Genomic DNA, 11,582 nt, shown 5'->3' on the forward strand with positions numbered 1-11,582 from the left:
GGGGTATAATGGTGCTCTTGTTTCTAGGAGCTAGAGTCCCAGACTGCTGGGACGAGGGAATGTAATAGTAGTAATGCTAGTAGCAGTATTAATCACAACAATAACATTTCCTACCCTTATTACCACAAGGATTCCTTTGTCTTAATAATCCACCTCCTGGTAATCTACTTACAGGAGATCATTCCTGTAGTAGCACTATTAGTAACAACCAGAAGTGTTACTGGTAGGGCTAGATAGATAGTACTTAATGCCACAATCCATGCACTTTACATATATAACTATAATCCTCCCAACAGCCCTAAAAATTAGAGACTATCATTCCTGTTTTACAGACGAAGAAAGTGAGGCACTCATGTGCCTCGCAAACACAAGAACTTACATATAAATGTTAGCTATTTTGCTGCTGTTACATGTCCTCTAACAGCAATTCTGCTCCTGTGATTCTAATCCAAATGAAAAAACAATTTAATACAAAATACCGTGGATGTACACCTGAATATACATGAATGGGAATATATGGGCAGGTATGAATAAATATATTTTTTGCATGAGATAAAGAAAAACACAGAAGGACCCACATTAGACAGCTCACATGGATTATTCTGTTGCAGGGAAGGTGGCATTGGAAGAATAGAAGGCTGGAGAAAAGGGAAAGCAATCTCAATAATTGGAACACACACAAAGTGAAGAAGTTGAAGTACAGGATAAAAAATAATAATATTTCACATTCTTTGGGAACACAAAGATTTCTGCAGAAGTTTAAGGAATACATGTTGTCAAGCAAACTTCATTACTCAAAACAGCAATATTTTTGTTAAGTCATTTGGGTTTTTTCCCCCCTATGTAATGCAAAATCTTAAGAAAATTTCCAGATGACAGCTGTGGGGGCTGGTTAGGGAGTAGAGGGCTTGATCAAAAAGGAAAAAGGAGGACTTCCCAAGATGGAGGCACAGATGGAGACACCGTGCTTTCTCACACAACCAAGTTTAGAGACAACAAAATATTAGCAACAGAAAACACAGCCAGAACACAGAAAATTGAACTTTTCAGAAGTCTGATAACAACGAATGCTTCAGCCTGACCGGTAAGAGGAGTGAAACCAGCAGCTGGTAGAGCAGGGTTGCACAGGAAAACTCGGTCAGATGGACTCAGGTGCGCAGATTCCAGGCGTGGGGTTGCAAAGGGCAGACCCAGTGAATGACCCAGTAAGCAACCCAGTGAGTGTGACCCAGTGAGTGACCCAGTGAGCGACCCTCGGATCTGGCGAGGGCGCAGGGTGGTGCATTGACTGTGGTGGCTCATTCCTGAGCAGATAGACAGGCCAGGGAGTGGGCAGTGAGATGGGACCTAACAGGCCCCAGTGGCAGGCGGCAGCAGAGAGGACCGCCATTTCCCCACTCTGACCCCGCCCCCACATACAACATCACAACCCAGCCACCTCCCCCTCATGGCCCTGCCCCACTCCTAAGGCTCCGGTCCTCATACTTAATGGGTGTGAACAGACCAAAAATGGCTCAAGAAGAACTCAAAGCCCCAGAGCCCATAACTCTAAGCGACGAAGAAATAGCAAAACTTTCAGATGCACAGTTCAAAACACTGGTCACCAGGATGCTCACAGAACTGGTGGACTTTAGTCACAAATTAGAGGAACATATGAAGGCTAAACTAATTGAAATGAAGAGAATTACACGGGAAACCAATAGTGATGAAAAGGAAACTGGGTCTCAAATCAATGGAGTAGACCAGAAAGAAGGAAAAAATGACCAAACAGAAAAATATGAAGAAACAAGAATTCAAAAAAATGAGGAGAGACTTAGGAACCTCCAGGACATCTTTAAACGCTCCAACATCCAAATTATAGGGGTACAAGAAGGGGAAGAGGAACAGCCATGAGTGGAAACCTTATTTGAACAAATAATAAAAGAGAACTTCCCCAATCTGGCAGAGGCAATAGACTTCCAGGAAATCCAGGAAGCTCAGAGAGTCCCAAACAAGTTGGACCCAAGAAAAAACACACCAAGGCACATCACCATTACATTAATTAAGATTAAAATGGAGAGAATCCTAGAAGCAGCAAGAGCTAAAGGGACAGTCACCTACAAAGGAGTTCCCATCAGACTGTCAGCTGATTTCTCAAAAGACACCTTCCAGGCAAGAAGGGGCTGGAAAGAGGTATTCCAAGTCATGAAATCCAAAGACCTACAACCAAGATTACTCTATCCAGCAAAACTTTCATTTAGAATGGAAGGACAGATAAAGTGCTTCTCAGATAAGATCAAATTCAAGGAGTTCATCATCACCAAGCCCTTATTATATGAAATGCTAAAGGGACTTATCTAAGAAAAAGAAGATAAAAAAGATGAACAGTGAAAGGACAGCAAACTCATAGTTATTAACAACCACATCTAAAACAAAAGCAAGCTAAAAGGACAGCTAGATCAGGAGCAGAACCATAGAAATGAAGATCTCATGGAGGGTTAGCAATAGGGGAGTAGGAGGAGGAGAAGGGGGGAGAAGGTACAGAAAATAAGTAGCATAGATGGTAGGTAGAAAATAGATACGGGGAGGGCAAGAATAGTAGGGGAAATATAGAATCCAAAGAACTTGAGACACGTGGTCATAAACTAAAGGGGGAAATGGTGGGGGTGGGGGGTGCAGGGTGGAGGGGAATGAAGGGGGGAATAGGACAACTGTAATGGCATAATCAATACAATAAAAATTTTTAAAAAAAGGAAAAAGGATTCATGGACATGGACGACAGTGTGGTCATTGCTGGGGGGGAGGGGGGTATAAGGCAACTAAATAGTAATGGGAAAAATACAATAAAGATTAAATTAAAAAAGAAAGAGAGAAAGGAAATTTCCCAAGCATTATTCTTTGTTCAACGTCAACAACAAAAGTTCTAGTAATTCTAAGGTTCAGAGCCCCATAATCATCCAGGCGAGCGAAGTCTAGCAGGGGCGTCCAAACTTTTGGCATCTCTGGGCCACAATGGAAGAAGAGTTGTTTTGGGCCACACATTAAATACACTAACACTAATGAAAACTGATAAGCAAAAAAGGGTTTTAAGTAAATGTACGGCTTTGTGTCGGGCCCCATTTATAGCCATCCTGGGCCATGGGTTGGACCTCCTGGGAGGAAAGAAAGCTCAGGCCTGCTCCTGGCACCATTGTCTTTGGGCTCTTTGACCTTTGGCTACTTAATAACCTACACTCAGTTTTCTCATCACTAAGTAAGGAAGTTCAACTAGGTCATGTTTAAATACCTTTAGTTTAAAATTAAAAAACATAAAATAGAAAAATGAAAAATTAGCAAATAGGAATGATAATTATCAATATTTTAAAGAAAAAATGTTCAAAAAGTTAATACCCACTTAAAACTGTACACTTTTAGATTTAAAAACTGCAATAAGATCAGTTAGTGACTTTACATTTTCAAGTGGTGAATTTAACCACTCAGTGCTTTCACTTTCATGTTGAGAAAAGAAAAATAGGTGCCAGTTTAGCTATCACTCAGATTACTCACTGCAGTAAGGCTTAATTTGCCACCTTAAAATGGAGCTGTTCATAAGGACTAGTTCCCACAAAATGACATTCTCTCGAGGCCACATGTAACAGCCCTACAAAAAAAGGCTGGCCAATGCCAACCAGTCAGCCAGATAAATAAATTGCATGTTATAATTTTTAACAGAATATTCTAATGTTATTAATACAAAATTGTCCAAAAAAGTACTTGCTTAAGAATGACAGCCCCCTAAAGCAAAAAAGTTTTAATTTTTATGTCTTCCTCAAAAGTTTTATAAATAATAATGTGATTATTAATAACACTTAATGAAAATTTACACCTGGGTGCAAAGCATAAAATGTCACTAGCTCATTGGGCATAAAGGTTTCTTCTATGAGCTTGTTAAATTTAATGTATTTTATTTCCTTAAATGGTTATGGGATTTTTCCAAAAGCATACACAAAATTCCTTAAAACTTGCCAATTTAGAAATAGTTACACGAAAACCACCTTTTCAGGCTGATTGGAATCTTCTAGAAAAAATTTCCCGAGTCTTTCAAACACAGTAAGACTGCTTGCCACAGCCAGGTTTTATAGGCTAGGATGACTCTAGAGAAGCAATTTATGGCTTGAGCAGTTATCTGAAATTCCTGAAAACAAGCAGTTCCCTAAGTAGTATGTCAAAATTTTCTTATCTACAAGCACAAGCACGTGCATTTATTTATATCCCCAGATTAACTTCAAGTCTAATTTTACTGCCACAAGTATCGAGGGGTGGATTTCTTTTTTCAAATGGAACTTCAGCTAGGTCAAAGACATTTTAAGGTCAAAATTTACTTCTCGGAAAAAGTAGAGGCTGTGATCCAATGCAATTAATTAATTAATGCTTAGCCATGCCCTTTGGCGCATTCTGTGGTGGCTTCAGAAAATCCGGTCCAGCCGTCCCCACCTGTTGGTGCCCCCACCTGTTGGTGCCTTAGAACTGTTTGACTTACCCAAAAGAGCAGATTGAGGGCGTAGAGCAGGCAGCGCAGGCACTTGACGGAATCTTCTCTGGCCATTGTGACCCTCGGAAGGGAGAAGCCCCATTCTTTCACCACATCCTACCCCCACCCGCAAAGCAGCGGTCTGCAGAGGGCGGGGGAGAACAGGGGATTTACAACGCACCCCAAACCCTCAGTCCATCCCTCCTCCGCCAGCCCTCAACTGCGTCCGGAATCTGCTTCATTCGAGACACCTTTTCATCGAAAAGCATTCCATTTGTTAAAGTTATAATAGTAATCTAAACCTCCCAAAGTTCAAAACCGGCTTCAGATAACACTTGCCAAGAATAGAAAAGATTGACTCCCGGGATGAATGAAGGCACACAGTAAACTCCTGTCCTCGAGGGACACGCAGCGGTGTCTCCTGCATTCTGATGAGACGCTCTTTAAAACCTCCCGCAATCCAAGCCTCTACTCCGGGACCTCTCTGCTCTAAACCAAACTACCCTCTGGAGACATCAGAGGCGCCGCCAGAGAGTCTGAGGGTGCGAATGCCTGTCTCATTAGGGCAGTTCCTGAGCCTCCCAACTCTGCATCTCCCATCCTGTCCAGGAGCTCAAATATGAACGCGGGGCACTGAAGGGGGCGCAACGCCGAGTTGGGATTCCGCCCGGCGATTAAAGTTTCCCTAGGAGAACGTGAGAAATTAAGTTTCGGCCCCGGAATGATGGATTAGCCTGGGGCGGGGACCCGGACGAGGAGGGGCGCAGGGGAATTAGGGCCGGTGCAGCTGTGCAGGCATCGGGTTAGTCATTCACGTCCCCTCCCCCGGCCCCAGCCGCTGCCGCGACCCCACGCTCCCAGCCGCTGGAGAAGCACAAAGCCGAGCGCGGTCACTAGCCCCGCCACCGGGTCAGCGCGCCCCTGGGAGGGCGCGGGGGCAAAGCCCCGGCCGCAGGGAGCTGCAAAGGCAACTTCTAAGTAGTTTAGCACACAGCGCCCAGGGGCAGCCGCCGGCAGGCTGGTGGGACAGCAGGCAGGAAAGACGGGAGACAAGCGGCTACTCACCGTCTGCGTTGGGCCCCGCTCTCCACTCCCGCCGGCGCACCGTCCGGGACGCACGGAGGGGGTTCATCGGGGCAGGGACGCTCCTCCCGCAGAGCCGCTGGGTTGCATTGGTTCCAGCCGGAGACGCTTCCTTCTCTTCCTCTCCCCCCACCGCCGCCCTCGCCGGCCGCCGCCTCCTGGGAAAAAGAAAAAAAAAAAAAGAGTCCTGGGCAGCAATTGCTGGAAAGTCTCTGGTAAGCCACCTCCCAGCGCCGCCGCTGTCCCTCCCCAGTCCTCGCCGAGTCCGGACGAGGCAGCGACTGCAGCTGGGGCTTGCTGCACAAACTCTCAGCGCATGCTCGGGCCGCCGCTGCCGGGGCCGGATCTCAGAGGGTGTTTCTGGTCCCGCCACCGGGCGTGAGCCCCTGGAGGTTCACCTTACCGCTACAAGGCACTGTTCCGAAAGAGAAAATCTAGGAACTTTGGGGAAGTCCGCGCAGTAACCCTCTTTAAAATGGTTGTGCCGGAGGAGGAGAGGCTCGTTTATAACCACAAGGAAACAGGCTTTTATTATATGAAAATATTTGTGTTTGAGAAGGGGGGCGAAGGAGTGGACCAACCCAATTCCTGCAACGAGAAACCAAGTTTTCACAGTGTTTCGGGAACCACCGCCTATGATTTGTCACTAACTTGGTGTTCTGTGGTCCTTTTCATTGCTTTGTAGCCCTCCCTGATTTAAAAATAAAAGATTCTATCCTACTTCCATAATGCACTAATAGCATTTACGCAAATACCAGGGTAACCATGTCCAGGTCGGACATCCAGAATGGGAAGAAAATATTTGTAACTCTTTCACGGTTATCCAAAGTCTTCAAAATTTTCTCCCAGTAAGATTGAGTTTTAAGCGAGTGATTTACCTTGACTTGTATACATAGTAATGAGACTTTAAGTTTTTTTCAATTAGAAATTCAGGAAGTAATAAAATAATAATAGGAGCTATTCTTTTTTTTAAAGTCTCTTTTAGAAGAAGTTTCACTCTTAAAAATCTCTCCATCGCCATTGGATAGCTCAGTTGGTTAGAACATTGTCCCCCTATATGCCAAGGTTGTGGTTTCATGCCCCGGTCAGGACACATACAAGAATCAACCAACTTGACTTTAAAGTGTACTATAGAGCTATGATAATCAAAACATCATGGTATTGACAGAAAAACAGACATAGATCAATGGAACAGAATTCAGAGCCCAGATATAAAACCACTTGTATATGGGCAGATAATTTTTGACAAAGAAGCCAGAAACACACAATGGAGGAAAAAGGCCTCTTCAATAAATTGTGCTGAGACAATTGGAAAGCAACATTAAAAAACAAAACTAAACTAGATTATAGTTTGTCCCCATGTACAAAAATTAATTCAAATTGGATCAAAGACCTAAATGTAAGATCTGAAACAATAAACTACATAAAAGAAAACATAGGTACTAAATTCATGGACCTTGGTCATAGAGAATATTTTATGAATTTGACCCCAAAGGCAAGTGAAGTAAAAGCAACAATAAGTGAGTACAACTTTATCAAACTAAAAAAGCTTCTGCCCAGCAAAAGAAACTGACAACCAAACAAAGAGGCAGCTGACCAAATGAAGATGATATTTGAAAACATCAGGTCTGACAAAGATATAATATCCAAAATATATAAAGAAATCATAAAACTCAACATCAAACAATCCAATTTAAAAAATAGGCAGAGAATCTGAACAGATACCTCTTCCAAGACATACAAATGGCCAACAGATATCTGAAAAGATGCTCAACCTCGAAAGCTATCAGAGAAATGCAAATCAAAATTACAATGAGGTACCACCTCACACCTGTTAAATGGCTATTATCAACAAGACAAGTAACAACAAGTGTTGGAGAGGTTGTGGAGAAAAGGGAACCCTTATCCAATGCTGGTGGCAATGTAGACTGGTACAGCCATTATGGTAAGTAGTCTGAAGGTCCCTCAAAAAAGTAAGAATAGTGCTCTGGCTGGTGTGGCTCTGTTGATTGGAGCGTTGTCCTATAAACCAAAAGGTCGCAGGTTAAATTCCTGTTCTGGGCACATGCCTCGTTTGCAGATTTGGTCCCCAGTCAGGGCACATATGCAAGGCAACTGACTGATGTGTGTGTGTGTCTCTCTCTCTCTTTCTCTCCCTCCCTCCTCACCCCCTGTATCGTTCTCTCCTACTCCTTCCCTTTCCCTCTCTCTAAAATCAATAAGCTCCAGGCGAAGATTTAAAAAAATTAAAATGGAGTTACCATATGACCCAGCAATCCCTGTCCTGGGTATCTTCAAGAAAAACTCAAAAACATGTATTTGCAAACATATATGCACCCCTACACTCATTGCAACATTATTCACAGTGGCCAGGACATGGAGACAACCAAAGTGTCTTTCCATAGATGACTGAATAAAGAATATGTAGTATATATATACAGTGGACTACTACATGGCAATAAGAAAAGATAAAATACTGCCATTTGCAACAACATGGATGAACCTTGCAAATATTATGCTAAGTGAGCCCTGGCTGGTGTGGCTCAGTGGATTGAGTGCCAGCTTGTGAATCAACCAGTTGCAGGTTCAATTCCCAGTCAGGGCACATGCCGGGGTTGCAGGCCAGGTCTCTTGGTCAGGGGCACACGAGAGACAATCACACATTGGTGTTTCTCTTCCTCTCTTTCTCCATCCCTTCCCTGCTCTCTTAAAATAAAGAAAGAAAATAAAACATTATGCTAAGTGAAGTAAGTCAGTCAGAAAAAGCTAAGAATCATATAGTTTCACTCATATATGGGATATAAAACTGAAACTCATAAACAAACGGTAATGCGGTTGCTGAGGGAAAAGGTCAGGGAATGAAAGGGGCCTAATATATGGTGGCAAAAGATGGTTTGACTTTAGGTGGTGGGCATGCAGTGCAATATGCAGATGTGGTGTCATAGAAATGTACACTCGAAACCTACACGATCCTGTTAACCAAAGTTACCCCAGTAAATTTAAAATAAAAGTTATTTGAAAATCAACAGATAAATGCATAATTAAGCAGAACAACAAAATTAATGTTTCTGTCTTCCTTTTTCTCTCTCTCTCTAAAAATAATCAGTAAATAAAATTTTTTAAATTACTTTATCATATCTCAGTATAAAATTTGGACATTTTATGCTTCATGTAGTCCACATTTCTGTAATTATTTTCGTGCACATTGTGTGGCAAGTAAAATCTACACTAACAAATCTTAATCCTGAAATAAAAGCGACACTTTTTTAGAGAAATTTTATGAGTTTGAGCCAAACTGACAATTACCAGAAAGCAAAATCTCAACCATTTGAGAAAATGCTCTGGAAAATGGCAGTTTCGCAGCTTATTTAATATAGTTTACACGCAATATTATTTTGTATTGGTTTCATGTGTACAGCACAATGGTCAGATGATCACACTTCACTAAGTCTCCCCACCCCACGTTTCCCATACCAACCTGGCTCCATACATGGTTATTACAATGTTTTTTACTATATATATTCCCTATGCTGCAATTTGTATCTCTGAGACTACTTTGTAACTACCAACTTTTACTTTTTGTTCTCTTCATCTTTTTTACCCAGTCCATCCACACCCCTTCTCTCTGCAATCATCAGCCTGTACTCATATCTACGTCTGTTTCAATTTTGTTTGTTCATTAATTTTGCCTTTTAGATTCCACATATAAATGAAATCATATGGTATTTGTCTTTCTCTAACTGACTTATTTCATTTAGCACTGTACCTTCTGGGGCCATCCGTCTGTCACAACTACTAAGATTCTTTTTCTATGGCTGAGTGATATTCCATTATATATACGTACCAACACTTTTTGTTATCCATTTGTCTATTGATGGGCGCTTGGGTTGCTTCCATATCTTGACTATTGTAAATATCACTGCAGTGAACATAGGGCTGCATACATTGCTTCAAATTCCTGATTTGGCTTTCTCTGGACATACATCCAGAGTGGAATTGCTGGGTTATAAGACAGTTCCATTTTAATTTTTTGAGGACCTCTATACTGTTTTCCATAGTGGCTGCACCAATTTGTATTCCCAGTGTTTCCTTCCTTCCACACCCTCACCAACATGTGTTGTTTGTTGATTTATTAATGACAGACATTGTGACAGGCGTGAGGTGATACTCATTGAGGTTTTAATTGGCATTTCTCTGATAATTAATGATGTTGTGCATCTTTTCATACGTCTATTGACCATCTCTATGTCCTCTTCAGAGAAGTGTCTCTTCATGTCTTCTGGCCATTTTTTACTTGGATTGTGTTTTTTTCCTTTGGTGTTGAGTGGTATGAGTTCTTTATAAATTGGAAATTAACCCCTATTGGATGCATCATTGGTGAATATGTAGGCTGTCTTTTCATTTTGCAAGCAACATCTTTGAGAAAATCCAGTAATGGAAGTCCATCTTACATTTATGTAAAGGAAAAGACAATTAGAGTCCTGTGTCAATCATTGCCCACCTAGGGTGATTTACTGCATGATTAAAACAACAGTGAGATCTGTACTTATTTGGGTAGAAGTAAAATCAAGACTACAAGAGAACCAGTATTCTGGGTTAGAGTTAGGACAATTCTTAGTTAGCAAGTCAGTGAGCTAGAATGTAAGGCAGCAAGCCTAAAAGAGCACAAAGATAGCCATCTACACAAAACACCAAGAAAAAATGTCCAGTCATCCATCAGATGACTCTAACTCTGGCAGCAAAGTATCTTCTAGAAACATAGAAAAGAGCAAGGAAACCCACTTTTATCCACTATCACTTTCTGCTCAAATTAGAGAACTGCTAAGACAACACACCATCTGAATTCGGTTGGCACCACACATTCCTCTGAGAAATAGAAATGTCTCCACTTTGGCAGTCTATGACTACCATCAGAACTAACCAAAAAAGTGCAAGTAATTTTCATGCCACTAAACAGAGATCCTCTTCTATTTCTGGAAAACAGTTAAGTGCATTTCCATAATTCATAAACTTTTAAGGGCCCTAGAATAGTATGCATTTAGAGGAAGGTGCTTTGGAAGTGTGTATGCCCCCACTTTAGTAAATAAGTAATACGGAGCCAGAGAAGTTAAAGAAGTTGCTCATATTATATCTCTAGTTAAATCAGACTCCAAATTAAAATCCAGAATCATACTTTCTATAGTACGATAGTTCAATGATTCCCAAAATTACTCTATATTAGAATCACTTAGGAAGTTTTGAAAAATTCTGGAGACTTCTGCCAAGATGGAGGCATAGGTGGATGTGCCGTGCCTTCTCACACAACCAAGATTAGAGAAAACTAAATATTAGCAACAGAAAACACAGCCAGAACACGGAAAATTGAACTTTTCGGAAGTCCGTTAACAACAAATTCTTCAGCCTGACCGGTAAGGGGCGAAACCAGCGGCTGGCGGAGCAGGGTTGCACAGGAGGACTCGGCCAGACACACTCAGGCCCGCGGAATACAGGCGCAGGGTCAGACCTAGTGAGCGACCCAGCGAGCAACCAGGCGAGCGACCTCGGGGGAGACAGCCGGGCCCGGGGCTGCGTGTTGACTGAGGTCGCGCATTTGTGCGAGGGTGGACAGGCGAGGGAGTGGGCGGTTGGACCGGGCCGGCAGGTCCCCATGGCAAGCAGCAGTGGAGGGCGCCGCCATTTCCCTGCTCTGACCCCACCTCCACATACAGCGTCATAACCCAGCGACCTGGGAATCCAAGACGCCGCTTCTCACACTTAAAGGGCCCGAACAGACCAAGAATGGCGCAGGAGGATCTCAGAGCCCCAGAGCCAATAAATATAAGCGATGAAGAAATAGCAAAACTCACAGACGCACAGTTTAAAACATTGGTGATCAGGATCCTCACAGAACTGGTTGATTATACCGACAAATTAGACAAATATATGAAGGCGAAACTAATTGAAATGAATGGAAATGCACAGGACACCAATAGCAATGAAAAGGAAACTGGGACTCAAATCAATGGAGTGG

General features: G+C 42.5%; 1 protein-coding gene across 2 annotated transcripts in view; it reads right to left on the reverse strand.

Moving 5' to 3' along the window:
• The window catches only part of TSPAN12 (tetraspanin 12), a 77,712-nt gene extending 72,075 nt beyond the window's left edge, over nt 1-5,637 (reverse strand). Inside the window, exons 1-2 of one of the 2 annotated variants that reach the window (XM_037139668.2) lie at nt 5,555-5,637; nt 4,499-4,631 (exon numbers count right to left, since the gene is read on the reverse strand). In XM_037139668.2, the coding sequence (XP_036995563.1) occupies nt 4,499-4,564 (66 nt within the window). In that variant the 5' untranslated portion in view covers nt 4,565-4,631; nt 5,555-5,637. The remainder of the gene's footprint in view (nt 1-4,498; nt 4,632-5,554) is intronic. The other variant, XM_037139669.2, reaches the window with a different exon arrangement.
• Nucleotides 5,638-11,582: the final 5,945 nt, after the last annotated feature.

The sequence above is a fragment of the Artibeus jamaicensis genome, unplaced genomic scaffold (assembly GCF_021234435.1).
Source record: "Artibeus jamaicensis isolate MK-2021 breed Jamaican fruit bat unplaced genomic scaffold, CSHL_Jam_final contig_540, whole genome shotgun sequence".
NCBI classification, from domain to species: domain Eukaryota; kingdom Metazoa; phylum Chordata; class Mammalia; order Chiroptera; family Phyllostomidae; genus Artibeus; species Artibeus jamaicensis.